The sequence below is a fragment of the Sitophilus oryzae genome, unplaced genomic scaffold, assembly GCF_002938485.1.
Source record: "Sitophilus oryzae breed Bouriz unplaced genomic scaffold, Soryzae_2.0 scaffold_980_pilon_pilon, whole genome shotgun sequence".
Taxonomy (NCBI): Eukaryota; Metazoa; Arthropoda; class Insecta; order Coleoptera; family Curculionidae; genus Sitophilus; species Sitophilus oryzae.
This window is the reverse complement of record NW_022147617.1, coordinates 1,553,269-1,571,831: the sequence shown is the minus strand read 5'-3', so window position 1 is coordinate 1,571,831 and position 18,563 is coordinate 1,553,269. Positions and strand designations below refer to the sequence as shown.

Below are 18,563 nucleotides of genomic sequence, written 5' to 3'. Positions count from 1 at the left end.
TATAATTAAATTCCGATTTTATATAAACAACAACTCTGTCATTTTTATTCAATTGACCTTCATTATAAATTAGGTCATACTTTTTTTATTTGGAATGGACTATAGAAATATCATATTGTTTATAAGTTTTCGTAAGAATAATTACGTCAAATTCTAGGCTGAGCGTATCCAAAAATGTTCTAAAATTATCAAAATTTTTACCTAAACTGTTAATATTACAATGTATACATTTAAAGTCTTTTTTTAGATTAATGGAGTATCTAGATCTAAAATTATTAAAATCACTAATTGTTTCTCTGTCGATATCCTTAACTTGAAAATCTCTTATATATGAGTCCATTTTTATCATTAAAACACACTTCTAACACTAGATATCTTTAACTAGAATGTTACCTCTTCACGCACATTTGTCAGTTTTTTTCACTAGATGGACCTTCTGATTACTATACTAAGGTTTCGGGTGGCTCCTAGTTGACGGTCTTTGTACCTTACTGGATGATTGTAGAGATGCTGTATTACTATTTGAACCCCTTCGCGCTTCCGCACTTGATGTCCATTAAACAACGGTGAATTCAATCGTATTGATTGGCCTGGATAAGGGATGGTTTGATTCTAGCTTGTTGCGCTCGATACCACTAGATTGAACTGGTGGATCGTATACAGGTGTACCCGGGGCACTCAAGGAAGGTCTTGATGGAACGTCAGTAAATACTTCGTTGTCTGAGTCGTTTTCTTTATGCCCTCTCTCCACTAGCTGTTCGTAGCTAAAACTCTCGTTTATAAGGGTTTCTTTCTTTACGTGCCCTCTCAAACCTTTCTTCTTAGCCTCTTTTAAGTTCTCATTCAATACTTTATTCATCACTCTCTTTTTTGGAAAGATCGTGGTTTATAAAAATCTGTTTACCCTTCAATTTATAAGCGTTTTTGAGTATTACTTTTTTTAAATATGTGTTAAGTTCTATACGCAAAGGCTTGTTTGAGTCGTTACCTAGATAATATATTATTTATGTCACTTAAATATACATCTATTCCTAAAAGAGTTTTTAATTGCTCTATTACCCAGGCAGCTAGCTCAATGTCCTTTAAATTACGATTGTTCCGTAGGCCAAAGATTATTAGATTATTCTTTCTAACTAGTTTTTCTATTATTCGAGCTCGCACATATAAAAAAATGCATGAACCCGCGTCCAATTTTCTTGACATAGCGTGCACAATTCTTCCCGCGCCGCTGCTTTAATCCCGCGAGATTGTACTGTCTCGCGGGACTTTGTCTCAGTGAAACTGGGGATTAATATGCCGTGTTTTAGAGAAAATTTAATCGGATTGGTTCTTTATCTATTATATTTTATATAAATAAATAAAACAAAACGTTGTATCTCGTGTTCATACCTTTAGTGTCATTGCAATACGTTCTTCCGGACTAATTGATTCCCTATAATTTGTATTTAAAATTTAAGATCTCTTCAAAACAGTCACTTGGCATTCTTCAAATTCCCATTCAAAATATATTATATAAAATCGTTTAGGGTATATTTGCAGTTGCGGCATTAACGTGTGCAATTCGCCATAATTTTTTTGCTGAACATTAATATTATGGACCCATTTTCTTTTTTTTTCTGAAAACAGAATGTATTTTCATAAAATTTTTCTCAGAAAAAAATATATTTCATATTTTAACACCAAACCTAGCTAAGTGTAAATATATCACATAACAATTAGGTATGTCAATTACAGGCTTGTTTTATAACATTTTTTTAAATAAAACGAATTATAAAATTTGAATATATGTATATTTGTCGAAGGTATGAAAAAAGTAAAATATAAAATGGACAAGCAATACGTAGGTGCAAAATTTAGGCACGATCCGGTTAGGGTTTAGGCTTTTAACAACCGGAAGGAAAATTTACAGGATATTGACTTATTTTCTATATCCTGACCAGTTATTTATCCATATTTTCGAAACGTCTACAAAAATATATTTGTGAAATAATGATTATTAAAAAATAAATACACAAAATTATAGAGTAATAATAAATATCCTAAACCTGCTAACGCCATTTCATATATAACATAAGGACGCAAATCTACCACATTGTAGTTATATTTATAAAAAAATTGCTACATATAGGGAAATTAAAATAACTTTGGTTGCACATCATACGATCACCATCAAACTCCATAAGATGACGCACGGTGTCATTGATGACGTGCAACGAAAGTTGTTTTAATTTCCCTTTATATGGTTATTAGTATTAGTACCTATTAAGTATATTTACGCAATTTTAAACATCTATTTCTGATCTTCGTTTTTTAATCATTTTAGTCTAGGGATCATAGAGTACATCATAAATTTACTGACACAAATGCAGATCCACACAATGCAAGTAGAGGTTTCTTTTTCTCTCATATCGGTTGGCTAATGTGCAAGAAACACAAAGATGTCTTTGAAAAGGGAAAAACAGTTGACATGAGTGACGTTCTAGGAGATCCCGTAGTTCAATTCCAAATAAAGTATACATGCACTTCTCTTAGGATAAGCGTAACACAATTAATATATGCTAATTCTAGGTATTACATTTTATTGATAATCATAATGACGTTATGCATTCCTACTTTCATACCATGGTATTTTTTTGGTGAAACTCTTTGGATGTCGTTTGTGATATGCATGGGAAGATACGTTGTTTCACTGAATGGGACCTGGTTAGTCAATAGCGCTGCACATATTTGGGGAAATAAACCATATGAAAGGTAATTATTAGGGCGGTATCGGTTTAATAATGGTACGCATATCAATATACTGAGTGATTGACAGGGATGCTAGCTTAGACGTTTTCAAAATTTTAATTATTATTTAAACCCACCATCTACTAAAATATTTTCAGCATTACAATGTTGCTGTTTATTTTAAAAGCAGTATCATCTTTGCTATTTCAAATGAAACACCCGATATTTTATTACATTTTTGGAAACTACTTTTATTTTTCATAATTTTTCTATTATACTCCCCTATACTATAATAATTAAATATATTTAATAATTTTGGAGATACAAATTAAAAGGTGTAAAATTGACAATAGAATGACCTTATAAGCAATGATAAAATCATGAATTCACCATATTGAAAGTTGAAATTTTGTCTTTGTCTTTTGTCTAACACAACCTTGGATATCACACAGGGGCATAAAAAATATATTTATTTTCAGTACCTACATTTATATTGCTTAAATATATTTGTTATGTTAAATTAAACCCTGTGTATAATAGATATTAGTAAAAAATCAAAAGAATAATAAAATTTATTTTTAACGATACATTTTTATGGTTTCCAAACCAAACCATCCGGTTTCCTCAGTAAAGCTATTTAAAGGATAATAATTGTATTATAATTTTTCCTTTTAAGAACTTCGTTACCATTGTAAATATTCAAACTTTATAAGTATGAGTTAGTATGAGTTAGATTTTACAAGCTATATTTCTAAAATGGTTATGGTATTCTTCAAACGAAACTGTAATAATAGAATTATTAATTTTTAAATACCTCTACTGAAGAAACTGGAAAATTGTGCATGATATATCGTTAAAATGCAACTTTATTAGATTTTTTGAATAATTTACGTAGGGTTTAATTTTAAATAACAAAGATATATTTGAGCAATTTTATATCAAACGGACTTACATATACATTTTTTTATTCTTCCGTGTGATATCCAATCGCTGGTGCACTCTCTTTCTACTGCGAGGATATGGCGATGGAATGATTGCCGGTATAAGCAATCAAACTCTGAAGGCCAACGGTATCGAGAGGACGAGCTGACAGAGTAGGGCACCCCCTTGCCCTGGAGTTGGGGAACCGACTCTAAAGACGGATGTACTGCAGAATGGAGAGAACGGAATAGAGATAAAGAAGAATGGCTAGGGCACAACACCTCATTAAAGATTCTGAATGGATAAGCCCTATTAGAATTTTATGCTAATATTTGCAGCGAAATTAAAATCTGGAGGGGCAGTTACAAGTCTATCTGGAGGCTACAAGACTATCTGGAGGTTACAAGCATATCTGGTAGACTAGTGTCACATGGAACGTAAAGTTAATGAGCCAAGGAGGAAAAATCGATAATACCATTCAAGAAATGTCACACATGAAGTTAGACATCCTCGAAGTATGCGAAATGAGGTGACTAGGTCAGGATCCACTAAAATTCAAGATCACAAAGTACACTACTCTAGACAAAACAACGGCAAACACAAAAATGAAGTTTATGTGATAGTTACCAAGGCGGTAATAAAGTGTGTAGACAACTTCATTCCAGTCTCCGAACAAATCATGCTAATACAAATGAAAGCAAAACCAGTAGACATAAACATTATGTCTAAGTGGCGGAGCTCTACCATAGCATAAGTCAAGTAACGAAGAAACTAAAGAAACAAGATGTGCTAAGCATCATGGGGGAATTCAATGCAATACTGGGAGAAAGAAGAAGGTCGAACTCAGTGGGCTCATTCTGACTGGGAGACAGAAACCAACGACGACAAGGAGCAATCACCAACGGACAAACCATTAAAAGTAGTACGAAATTAAATTGATTATATTTTAATTAGCAAGATGTATAGAAATTAGTGTACAGCAATCGAAACGTATCCGGAGGCACACATTCTATCTGATCTCGTCCCTGTAATTGGTAAAACTTCAAAATCAATGTGAAGAGAGTTGTAAACAAGAAAGTGTGGAGTGAAATACAGTCCTAAGGAAACTAAAAGACTCAAGAGATATCAAGCAAACAGTAAAAAACGCCCTTAACGATATACTGGAGAACAGTGAAGGTACCGAATACGCAGAAAAAGGACTTGCGATATTACAACAAACAACAAACACAATCACAATCAATAGTTCGTCAAGAAAAATCCTAGAGAATGGAAACGGTGTATGACCAACGAAATTCTAGAGGTCATAGAGGAAAGAAAAAGAAATAATGGCAAGCCAAGTGCATACAAATAAACCCACCGTACAATCAGAAGAAAGACCAGAGAAGCCAAGGAGAAAGAGAAAGAGAAGCATTGTCAAAAGATTTAAGTTCTACCAGAGTCGGTACTACAACTTTAACGTCTATCGTAATGTTAGCAAGAAAATACAAGAACAACAACAGCTGCAAAATTGTAGACCAAGATGGCCATAAAATAACCAACAAAGATGAGTAGAAGAATGTATGGGAGCAGTACCTGAAGGAACGTCTTCATGACCTCAGAGCAACACAAAAATCTGTTATAGAGAAAGGCACAGAACATGAAATAATGCCAGCAACCTTGAAAGAAATGAAGGGAGGAAAGACACCAAGCCTAGTTGAATTACCAACTGAATTACTGAAATTCCTTGATTGTGAACAAATTAGGACTCTAACAGAAATCTTATTAATTTTAATCAACTCAATATCTGATTCAGGGAGAATCCCAGTCGAATGGTTGAAATGATAATACTCCCAAAGAAGCCAGGTAATACTTCCTTGTTCGATAATTTACAGGTACTAAGACCTGTGGATTATCGAACAATAAGTCTTATGAGCCACTTGGTAAAACTGTTAGTAAAAGTTATTCATAGAAGAATATACCGAATGTGTAAAGCAAATTGCACCCAATTAGTTTGGGTTCATAAACGCCTTTGGCACAAGAGAGGCATTATTCAGCGAACAAGTCCGGTTCCAAAAATGAAAAGATGTGAGCTGTAACGTTTTTGCATGTCTAATAGACTACAAAAAGGCATTTGGCCGAGTAACACACGAACAAATGATAAACATCCTGAAAATGTCCGGCATGGACGGTAAATATTTACGAATCATAGCAAATCGGTATTGGAACCAGTCGGCAGATGCTAGAGTGGATGAAAAGCATACAGGACAAGTAGATATCATGCGAGTTGGAAGAGAGGGGTGCCTAATAGGGTGGAACGATTTTTTTTTCCAAACATTTTCACACAAGCCTCAAAATGTGCCTTTAGATAACTAATTTTTTTTTCTCAAAAGCTTTTGTATCTTCAGGTTCCTCACGGGCCTTAAAAGCTGAGATATTTTGAAAAATATATTTGTTTTTTTGCCCGTCAACATATTTGATAATTATTTATCTTTTACCATTAAAACACTGCTTAACGATAAAATATAACCCAGTAATGTTATCCAAACTAAATCACTTAAATTATTGTTTTCCGGTTCCTCAATATAATTGAAACTTGTCCACCAGCATGATAAACTACCATCCGTGGCACTTGCCTGTGACAAAACTGGAGTTTCAGATCACGCTGCCGCTATAATCGCAAATACTGTTTTAGAGGATATTGGAGTAGTGTCTAAAAGCAGTTCTACACAGATAGTAGATAGAATGAAGATCAGGAGGGCCAGAATGTCTCAACGTAACGTTTGTACTAGTGTATTAGGTGAAATGTCGTTATTAGGCGTGTTTTATTAGACAGTTTCAATCCTGTGTTATTAGACAGTTTCAATTTTTCTCAATTTTACAACAGCTCTGGTTTCACAGTTATCTAGTTTCTGTCCAATAACACCTTTGAGTCCACCGGGACCCGAAGATTCACCATCTAGTTCTTTTACTCAATATCGCAAAGGAAGTTCATTTAAATGGAATAAATAAATTAACCATTGTAAGGGATGTTTTAATTCTTTTTCCAACAAACGAATAACGCCATTTTTCACTCCCGTATTCACAACAGTTCCATCTGTCCCAACTGCTACTAAATCAGAAAGTTCAGTCAAGTCAAACTTTTCTTTCAAGTCGTCCAAATACTTAGAACCGGGTTCACTTAGAATAGAAATATGTTCTTCCACAACGCGTTTTCTCTTCCTTTTATTCTTATCGTAAATAATAGTAGAGTCCTTTCGACCATCAAAAAAACACGCCTAATAACGACATTTCACTTAATACATTAACGTTAGGTTGAGACATTCTGGCCCTCCTGATCTTCATTCTATCTACTATCTGTGTAGAACTGCTTTTAGACACTACTCCAATATCCTCTAAAACAGCATTTGCGATTATAGCGGCAGCGTGATCTAAAATTCCAGTTTTGTCACAGGCAAGTGCCACGGATGGTAGTTTATCATGCAGGTGGACAAGTTTCAAATATATTGAGGAACCGGAAAACAATAATTTAAGTGATTTAGTTTGGATAACAATATTGTGTTATATTTTATAGTCATATTAAGCAGTGTGTTAAAGGTAAAAGATAAATAATTATCAAATATGTTGACGGGCAAAGAAACAAATATTTTTCAAAATATCTCAGCTTTTAAGGTCCGCGAGGAACCTGAAGATACAAAGGCAGGGCGCTCAGCTTTTGAGAAAAAAAAATACTTATCTAAAGGCACATTTTGAGGCTTGTGTGAAAATATTTAGGAAACATTTTTTTTTTCGTTCCACCCTAGTGCAATCTTACCAATGATATTCAATATGTACTCTGAACCGAGCTCTGAACACATCTTTTAGGAGGCACTTGATGAAGGTATCTAGATCAATGGAATCCCACTCAATAACCTGCGCTACGCTGACGATATAATAGGGTTTGCCGCTAAATATGATGAACAGTGTAGCAGAAACTAGTACGAAGTATAGACCTGACATAAATAAAACTAAAATGAAATTCATGATTATCAGCAAAGACAAGATCACTGGAATTAATTTGTACATAAACCGACAATTGCGACCTGTTGCGAGATTGTCTCACGGTAAACTTACAATATGATTAATAAATCGTGAGACAACTCGCAAGAAATCAAGTGCAGAATTGGAAAAGTCAAATGCGCATTCTTAACCAGTCTTTAAAATCCACAATCTGACTCTAGAAATAAAAAAAAAGACTCCTAAAATGTCTCCTACTCCGTTCTCACATATGGTGATGGCGTAGAGATACCTATTGGACCCTAAAGGAGGACACCAAACCAAATCAAACTTTCGAACTCTGGCTGTACAGGAAAATCTTGAGAATACCATGATGTACAATTTCACAAACATCGAAGTCCTGAGACCAATCAAAACAATCTGGAACTCGTCAACAACGTCGGATGCCGTAAGCGGCAATATCTAGGTCACGTGAAGAGGAACTAAGGAAGCGCCCTAGTACATCGTCCAAGGTTAGATACAGAGAAAATGACGTCCAGGACGCAGGCGAATTTCCTCGCCCGCAAACCTCAGATCCTGGTTCGGAAAAACGCTCACTCAACTTTTCCGGATTGATATAAACAAAATCAGCATAGCCAAAATGATCGCCGACGTTGGTAGCGGACAGGTACTTTAAGAAGAAGAAGACATCCAGTCGATTGCTCGAGAAATCGAATACACGGACTCTTCTTAACCTCTCACCCAAATTTCAAACCCGTGTCGCAAACGTATCTGTCCTGAACAAAGCTAGCTGCGAGAGCGCTGAAGTCCTGACTAGTAAATCCCGACTCTTCACGTATGCAAGATGCAAGAAAACCGTCTACCAATATTTCTTTTTTACGGTGAACTTGTAGACAGTAAAAGGAAGCCGAGTAAACATCTCAAAAAGTAAAAAGATATTTTCTAGTAAAACTTAAAGAGGATAAACATACAAAATCAGTGGGTGGTAGAAATAGAAATGCACATTAAATGGCAACGGAGAAGAATTGTAAACTTAGGTAACAACGACAACCAAAAAGTAAAAAGACAACAAAGTAATAAGACTTTTGAATAACTCGAGTGCGAAAAGGAAATCAGATCACGTATCTGTCTACTCAGTCACAGAAAAGCTCATCAAAGAAAACGCCCAGCGTAGCCCTTCTGATGCGTGTCAAATACTCGTCAGCGATTAATGGCAGTAAGTAAGTAACCCAAATTTCAGCTTTTAATATATTTAATTCATGATTTTACAAATGCTTATTCAAGGTACTTCTGTCAATTTTACACGTGTTTTATTTTTTATCTCGAAAACTTTTAGAGCTAGGTATATGAAAATATAATAGAAAAATTATGTGAAGTAAATGGTAGTTTCCAAGTATATACCAGGTGTTTCGCTTAAAATAACAAAAATACTACTACTTTTTAAATGACGCAAACTGTAATACTGAAAATTACTCTAAACTTAATTTAATGTATTTTCATAAAATAGTAGGTACAGTTTATTTTAATAAATCGTATCAACGGTTCTCCATAAACGTTAGCCTACCATCACAGTGAATCACCCCATAGATCATTTAATTTAAATAATTTTTTTTTGTTAGGTGTCTATAATACTGAATACGTCTGAAAAGTGTTTCACCCCTATAACTTTTTTATTTTTTAAGATAAAATAAAGAAATTTGGTATGTTAGTATATGACATAAATTCGGATTGATTGACGTATTCAATTATTTTCGGTTACGTCCTGTTTCACCGGAAATAACTACAACTTTTGATTTTTATATGGCACCTTTGGTATTTTTTTACTTTATTCGATAAAAAGTGACACTCTGAATAGAATGACATATCATATGTCAACTTTTGATATTTTCGCGTATGGTTTATTTAAAATTGTAACATAACCTAAAATAGTGAAAAATTGCAATTTGACTCGATATACCAAGTGAGTGGTACCAAATTATTCGTAAAAATGCTCTTTCAATATGCTAATGAGTCACCCTCGATCCATTTCAAAAAATTAAGTATTAAGATATGATTAAAAATACGATTTGGGCATCTTTTAACCGGCCAAGACAATCTATTAAAACATTAAACCATCAAATCTATTTTTCCAAGGCTTCTTGATTAATTAGTGTTTTTAACACAGTCAGGACATTCTAGATTGAAATTTAAATACAATATTTTTTTAAGAGAAAATTTTAAAAGTTGACATGTAATATGTCATTCTATTCAGAGTATCATTTTCTATCGAATAATGTAAAAAATATCAAGGGTGCCATTTAAAAATCAAATCATATATTTACAGACCAAATCTCGTTATTTTATCTTAAAAAATAAAAAAAGTTATTGGGGTGAGCCACTTTTGGGACGCACCCGGTATAGTTTATATCCACTTCGGTAAAAAAATCACCACCGAATTTGATAAATATGAGAGGTATTGAATTATATTTTTACTCAGATCTATAAACACCTATTTTTTTAAATACAGTCATTTCGTTTAAAACTCTATAAAACAAAAAATAATGATAGGAGTATATCTCATTAGATACAAACAATTTAATATGCAGTATAGATTGGATTAGTAAATGAATTTATTTACTAATAAACAAAATTAATTTATTTACTAATAACAAGCATAATATGGACCATTGGGCTTTAAAAATATGTACATTTTATGAAATGAAAAAATAACGTAATGTAACTAATATTTTGAATTTTTAATATATGTTATTTTTGTTTTTAAGAGATATAAAGCCAACAGAAAACAAATCAGTATCAATAATAGCTTTCGGAGAAGGTTGGCATAATTATCATCATATATTTCCTTGGGATTATAAAGCGGCAGAACTAGGAAATTACAGATTAAATTTTACTACAGCGTTTCTTGATTTGATGGAAAAAATAGGATGGGCTACAGAACTTAAAACTGCTTCAAAAAGTATGATTAGAAGAAGAGCAACCCGAACAGGAGATGGTAGTTGGTCTGTAACTGAAAAAATAGAAGAAACTAATATGATAAATGCAAAAGATAATCATCATTTAGATTCTATATGGGGATGGGGAGACAAAGATATGAAGCAAACCGAAGCCAATGAAATAAGGAAGTTTAACAGAATTAGAGCGTAGTTTTACTATAGAATATACCGTTAATTATATATTTATACCATTGCTGTATACGATATGTGATAAATACAATGTGTCAGATTAAGTAAAATTTTATTACTGATAAAATAATTTTATTATTAGTGTATAACAATTTTCTCATTAATACATATTATTATTTGTTTTATATTTTTAAGAATATTTAACATAAAATAAACCGTTACATTGTGCCAACTTACTACTACAAATATTGTGTCATTGTCATCACAGCCTTCGCGTGATCTTGGCAGCCATGGTAAACGATTAAGGCGCTATTCTCACTATAAAGGTGCGTCCAGACCTGACGAGACGAAAGCGAGACAAGAGCGAGGCAAGAGCGAGATAATAGCGAGACAAGAGCCAGACGAGGGCAAGACGAGAGCGATACATTTTCTATACATTTTTTGAGGCAAGCCTGCCACGAGACAAGCCAGTCAGATCATAGTGAAAGGAACCCAAACACATTAAATTATAATTGAATATAAAAAACGATGGCCAAATAATGTTACACATACAGTAATAAATTTCTGTATCTTTAACATGGTATTTGGTTCGTCGTATTTTATTTAACGTCGGATTTTTTCCCTTTTGGTTGTTTTTACCTTTAACTCTTGACTTGCTTCGAGACACGATATCTTTTACAAAATACGTTTTTTAAGTTTTTTTAGAACAAAATGTGAAATAGAAAAGTTATAGGGAGGGTTAAGAAGCACATTTTAAAATTACTGTAAAGTATACAAGGTACTTCAAAATAGTGTTGCGGATATACCTAACATATTTTTTAATGGCAAACCCTATTCTTTTATTTTGTTATATAGATTCTACGTACAAATCTGTAACTTTTTTGCATAATGTTATATATCTAAAATTAATAGATATTGTAATAATTCAATTAGTTTAAAGGAATCTTATATTTCGGTACGGTAAAATCGAGGGTAAAATTTTTCAGTGACGCAAAATTTATAAATTCTATCAGAAAAAATGTTAATACATACGGTGGGAGATTATTTAATTTTAAATAGTCAAAATCGATAAATCAGAGCTAATATCTCGCAGTCGAGAGAGCCAATTAAAAAACAATCGACGATCTTAAAGCGCTCTGGTTCCTCTGCGACATCCAGATCCTCTCGCTCTATGCCCTCGCAGTTCTTGAGTCTACACCCAACAATACCGTAGTATGACGCTTAAGTATCTGTTCGTTCTTCTGGAAATTTTCCGTACCGACAAACCTACCTCGCGCAACCCAACCATAATTCGACCTTTTTTAAAGTCACTTAAGTCAGTGTATCGTGTAATTCTGTAATTCTACCCACTTTAAGCATTACGACTGCTTCACAAAAAAATCTTTGCAACAAACCTTGCTAACTCTACGGTTAGAGTGTGACCATAAATTCGCGAGAATCGAATGTGTTATGCCAGTCAACGATCAATGCACCTACTAAAGTGTCAAAGAGATAAGCCTGAAAGTATAATCACTTTTTATTCAAGGCAAGATAAGGCAGCCAGCAAAAATTATCGAATTTTAACAAACATAATATATAGGTGTTCTCCTTTTTTGTCACTTAACATATCTTAAATTAAGACTATTTTATTCTGTTAACGGTTCGATCATTTATTTGATCCATATCACAATGAAAATTAAAGAAACTCAAAGAAGCGACAGCCATTATTATAATCAGCTTTAAAGATTTCCTACTGCTAAGGATCACTTCGGCATTCGAATTCCTAAGTAGCTGGGATCGATATGAAGTAATAGTACGGTGGTAATAATACCTACCCCCTACCTGTAGTACCACCGTATTGTTGGCACGTTATGAATTTGTTTATGATAGATTAAAGTCTGTTTGATAGGATTACAAAAACTCGGAATAGGGTTCATTCCGTTCATTCTACCTTCTTTTACTCTTTTTCGTCTGTCGCGAACAGATGTAACTCGTAACGAAAAATAAGATAAATTAAGACATATGACCGAAAAAAGGAAATTTGTAAAGTTACTTTCAATTAATTAAAAATATAATCCCAATTAGAATTATACAGGGTGCTACAAATTCGAAGTACCAGCATTGGTATCTCGGTAACCGTAATAGATACAAACATGGTTAAATTGCGGCAAAGTTGCGCTTTGGGATGTTCATCAAGATACCATCAAAAAAATTTAAAAATTTCAAGGTGTGCTGAGTTTTTTGAAAAAAAACGGATTTATTTGAAATTCAATTTTATTTTTTTCTGTCGTTAGTTTTTAGAAAATCAAAAAACTAATTGCACATTCTCATAGCCACCTTATTAGGGCTATTAACAGTATTTTTCGATTTTTAAATTAACTGATAATTTGTAAGATACAGAGGTCAACTTAATTTTTTTTAAATACGGACCTTCATATTTTATTTCAGATTTTAAAAGGACTCGGTCTCCTGAGTACAACGATATGTCTGGCCATCCGAAGGTGAACGAAGTTGGCCTTCGTATCTCACAACCCATACAGCCACGGTACGTACTATGTACGTACCTACGTAATGTTGGGACGAACGTCAGGTCCCTGGTACGTACAAGTACGTACAGGTATGTACTATGTACGTACTAGAGACGTACATTTTCCAACGTTTTGTACGTCCCCGGTACGTCCCTGGGATGTGGTAAAGTACGTACTATGTACGTTGCATGTACGTACATTCCAGGTACGTACATTTTATGTTTTGTTCCGGACCAAAACTGGATGTAAAATGATCGAAAGTACGTACGATGTACGTATTATGGACGTACATTTTTCAACGACGTATACGACCTAGGAATTTAATTAGAAATAATTCAATGGAAGTCAGCTTAAAATATTTATTAATATAAAAACTCAGGTACAGGGTCATCCTTTATGTCTTGATACACCCGTGAGTCTGGCTTCGGTCCGGCAACTACACCCTTAGCGCACTCTGTCTTTTATTGGATGTTGATAGATATTTCATTTTTTACGAACTGCTTCTAACTGTACAAAAGAAAACTAAGTATTCAACATCTAATCCTTGCCTCTGTTTTGAAAAATTGAATGAGCTGATTCTCAATCATTCGAGGTTGTGACTGTGCTAGGTGAAATAGTCACATTAGATGTAGTGTCATGTAATTGGATCTGATGATTCCCACTTTTAAGATACACAACATAAGTTACCTCGAGGGTTATCTGTTTCAGTTTCACAATGTTAAGATGTGTAAGAGAATCTTCAGACTGTAAATCAAGAACTGAAACATCTGATGTGCTATGTTGATCATTACAAGATTGAAGGAAAGATGCCTGATTAAATGAAGCAGGCTGTCTATTTTGATTAGGGTATGGAGCCTCTTGAAGAGCTCTTTCAAACCGCTTAATTTGAACATTTGCCCTTTTGTAATATTTGCTAGAAGTATCTTTGCGCCACATTATATTATTAAATTTTACCTTGAAACAACGAGCAACGAAGACAACGACAAAAGAAAACAAGCCGGAAGCCGAACAACGAACAACCTACGGCCACCATGACACTCACTCACACAATCGAAAACTGGGTCGGAGTAGGTGCGCACTCAGTGTATTGTTGTTTTTATTTTTTAACGTTGATTAATAAAAGCAAATACGTTTAAATAAAATATACGACGGCCTCCCCATAAGAGCAATGAGAGGATTTACGTCCCAGTATTGAAGGACAGAAAATCGAGTCGAATGGTTTCAAGACATAAGTTCATCCTTGTTTAGTCAAACCTCATACAACACAAGGATAGACTTATGTAGGAAATGCATTGAAATTTTATAGTCATCCTTCAACATCGAGACAGGAATTTAAGCGATACCCTTCGTATATTTTATTTTAAACGTATTTGAATAAAAGATGGAAATACACTGAGTGCGCACGTGCGCACTAGCTCTGCCAATCGAAAACGCCATTAGAAAACGCCCGACTTCCGATTCCGACAAGACTCGAGTGTGAACGAATAAATTAGCGGGAAATTTAAACATAGGAGTGCATAATTTTCCTGTTAGGCTTGATTGCATAATATATTGCATTTTTAACCCATCAGATTTCTTCAAAGGCTGTCACGCATTATGGTCATTGGATAATTTAGGAAATCATTTTTTATAGCGGTCGAGTTAGATTTATTAATAAAAGAATTAGAGGTAGGTTAGAGTGACTTGAATTAACGTTAGCCTAGAAAAGGTCCACTGATCCAGTCCATTCATTATTATTAGGTATATCTGACCAAAATAATCCAGTCATGATATTAAAATTAAATAACATTTTGTAATGCGTTGTCAAAAGTTTTCAAGATACGTACGTAGTACGTACTCGCATGTACGTCCGTAGTGAAGTCCTACTATGTACTTATAAATAGTATATACATGGGGCACGTACTATGTTCGTACACTTTTGTACGTACATAGTACATCCCCAATTGGTCCCGGGACGTACAAATGGACATAAAATATACGTCCCTGGGACGAAGTGTGCTGTATGGGAAATTATCACCTAATTTGAAGACCTAAAAATACTATCAGATAGCTCTAATAAAGTGGCTATGAGAATGTGTAATTATTTTTTTTATTTTCTCAAAAGTAACGACAGGGAAACATAAAATTGATCAAGAAAATCCGTTTTTTTCCAAAAAACTCAACAATTCTTGAAATTTTTAAAACTTTTGATGGCATCTTGGGGAACATCCCAATACTTTTTCGTATTCTCGAATTTGTAGCACCCCGTATAGTCTGCAAAGAAATAGAATTACCTAACCTAACACATGGGAATATAGTAATTTTAATATTAAAATACTTTTATTAAAGTACTTCTTATTGTTTAAGCAAAAATATTTCTAAAGTAAACAGATTTTACGAATTTTAAGGGAAAAAAATAGAAAAATATAATTATCTTACAAATGTATGTAGTTTAATTTAAATTCTAAGACCTCTTTCAGACGAGGAGGACGCTGTATCCCAGACGCGCGTATCTCAGATACAGAAAAAGCATGTAGTTAAATTGTAGTGATGGATTGTTATTTAACTATCTGTTATTTTATAACAATTATTTAGAAATAACATAACGCAACCGTTACTACTTTTAAAAAATAACAGATATAAAATAACGATACGCAGATATCGACCGTTCGTGAAATGAAGTCGGCACTCTGCAGCGCCACGAAATTCGATGCTGCTCGAAGCAATTCCAAAAAACAACTAGTATAGATTATGGATGGAAAACATGTTATTTCGACAATCATCGATACAGGCAGCGAGATACAACAGACAACGGAGTGGGGAATGCGCTACGGCGCGGCGAACGCGCGGCGCGGCGAACGTAGCTGCATAGGTCGATGGTCGTGTGGGGCATGCAACAGCTTAAAAATAATAGGATATAAAAGAAGCAGCTTTTTTGAAGCAGTTGCGGGCATAACGCCTGGCGGTCGAGATAACAGAAGTGGGAAAGGAACGCTGCTGCATCGGTCGATTGTCGATGGAGGCTCGCAACGGGTTGGAGAAGCAGTCATTTTAGATACGTTGAAAAAACAACGTTATGTTCAAAAAAAAACAACGCTCTGTTATGCTCGTAACAGGTTAAAAAAAACCTGTTACGAGCATAACAGAGCGGCGGTCGAGATAATCGGAGTGGGAAAGTAACGCTGCTGCATCGGTCGATTGTCGATGGAGGTTCGAAACAGGTTGGAGAATAACGCATCAGTTGTTTTAGATGACATTGTTTTTTAACTTGTTACGAGCATAACGGGCGGAGGTCGAGATATTATGGCGCTGTATGTTTCAGAACTTACTTATTAAGTTTCAATATTTAGGTATTTATTTATTCTGAAAAATTTTCAGAATAATATTTTAAGATTTTTTAAACATGTATACAGGGTGTTTTGAAAAATCTGGTCATTGATTAATCACGATCCTGCTTAAAGTCCTTGAGTAAAAAGCTGATTTTTGGAAAACGGATTGACTTTAGGGTGTAGAGGTTCGATAAGAAGGGATTTTTCGAAACTCGAATTCTAAGGGGGTGAAAACACCCTCAAATATTAGAAATTTTTTTTTAAAAACCGGTGAGTTTTTCGGAAAAACTCTTAAACACGTATATTTTATTTTGTTGTTTTACATATTTTAAGATTTTTTAAAAATATATACAGGGTGTCTCATAAAATATGACCATTGAGTAATCACGATTCTGCTTAAACTGCTTGACGTTTAAAGCTGATTTTTGGCAAATGGATTGACTGTGGGGTTGAGGTTCGATAAGGAGGGGTTTTTCGAATCTCAAATTCCAAGAGGGTGAAAACGACTCTCAAATATTACAATATTTGTTATTTAAAAAACGGTTAGTCTAAACGTTTGAACACGCATAATTTATTTTGTTTTTTTACATATTTTGAAATTTTTTAAAAAATCATACAGGGTAGTAAGGTTGAGTAATTGATTAACCACGATTCTGCTTAAACTGCTCGACGTTTAAAGCTTATTTTTGGCAAATATGAGAAAATTTTATCCAGTTTGTATGTTAATGGAAATTCTTGCTTTGCTTTATCATCACCATTACAAATTATTAATTCGACGCTAACGAAGTCGCGGGTACACGCTAATTTAAGTGTAAAATTAATTCGAACTCTAGTGTGTAGTTGGTTTACTTATGAAGAATATACTACACATTTTCTTATATTGCTATTTTTTGACCGCAAATGGTAAAATCATAACTAAGAGCTTCTCGCCCGTCCAGTGAGATGTACCCTGTACACTGCTACGCAATTCAGGATCTCTGCGGATCGAGGGGCACGGCGTAGGTAGATCGGAATATATAGGTATAGACGAGTGGCGGAATTTTGGCTTTTTTTATATCGCAATTTGTAAACAGCGCTTATTTATAAACAACCACCGTTTTTAGAGAGGTATTTTAGATAACAATCGATATTTAGAAATGTTTGACACCCGGGAAATACTACCACCGAGCACGTCATTGTTGCAACTTGCAACTGCGTTAATACGCTTGGCGGTGACCGCCTCATACTCTTTCAGATATTTAGCAATGAAATAAAGAAACCTGTTATTTTAAGCTGTTTTTTATAAATAACTATAACAGTTTCAATTATTATCTAAAAATAACAGTTTTACCCATCACTATTAAATTGTACCTTACACATGGCATTCGGCGACGCATACAGTATCGCGCGGCCGATATTTTGAATGTGGCATTTTCAGCCGCCCGGCGATGAAGGAGTATCCGGGATACAGAATTATCATAGTAGCTTATGGACCTGTTCAGACTAGCATACTTTTGCGATACAAAAAGTTCGATTTCATAGGCGAACAGAATATTTATTGTAGGTTTATTATAGTAAAATAATAATTCAGTAGTGAGAGTGAGTTCGAACAATAAATAAGAGAACCATGGATCGTGCCGCTTTCGATAATGAAAAATTTATAAGCTTTGTATTATTATATATATGCCACAGCAGAACGCACTCGTCAATATTCATTTTATAATACAATAATACAACTGCACCGCATTGAACTTTGTTTTTAACTAGAATATTATTTTGTACCTAAAAAAAAGTATTCCAAAAGAGTATCTCGAAAGTATTCGACTGTAATTCTCTATCCCGTATACAGAATCTCGCATACAGTATCCTCGTCTGAAAGAGCTCTAACGGTTGTAATGTCGTCACCCTAGAATAAGATTGTTCTATAGACCATTTCGATGAAACTGAGAAAACAAAGTTTAAAGTTTAAACTGGATATCCGTGAACACTATATACCAAAATGGTTCTATTAAACATATAAATTAAAG

General features: G+C 34.1%; 1 protein-coding gene across 2 annotated transcripts in view; it reads left to right on the top strand.

The window, feature by feature from the left end:
• The window catches only part of LOC115891277 (stearoyl-CoA desaturase 5-like), a 38,049-nt gene extending 27,156 nt beyond the window's left edge, over window positions 1-10,893 (top strand). The window contains exons 4-6 of one of the 2 annotated variants that reach the window (XM_030911720.1): window positions 2,324-2,511; window positions 2,569-2,751; window positions 10,383-10,893. In XM_030911720.1, coding sequence (XP_030767580.1) covers window positions 2,324-2,511; window positions 2,569-2,751; window positions 10,383-10,764 — 753 coding nt within the window. In that variant the 3' untranslated portion in view covers window positions 10,765-10,893. The remainder of the gene's footprint in view (window positions 1-2,323; window positions 2,512-2,568; window positions 2,752-10,382) is intronic. The other variant, XM_030911719.1, reaches the window with a different exon arrangement.
• Window positions 10,894-18,563: the final 7,670 nt, after the last annotated feature.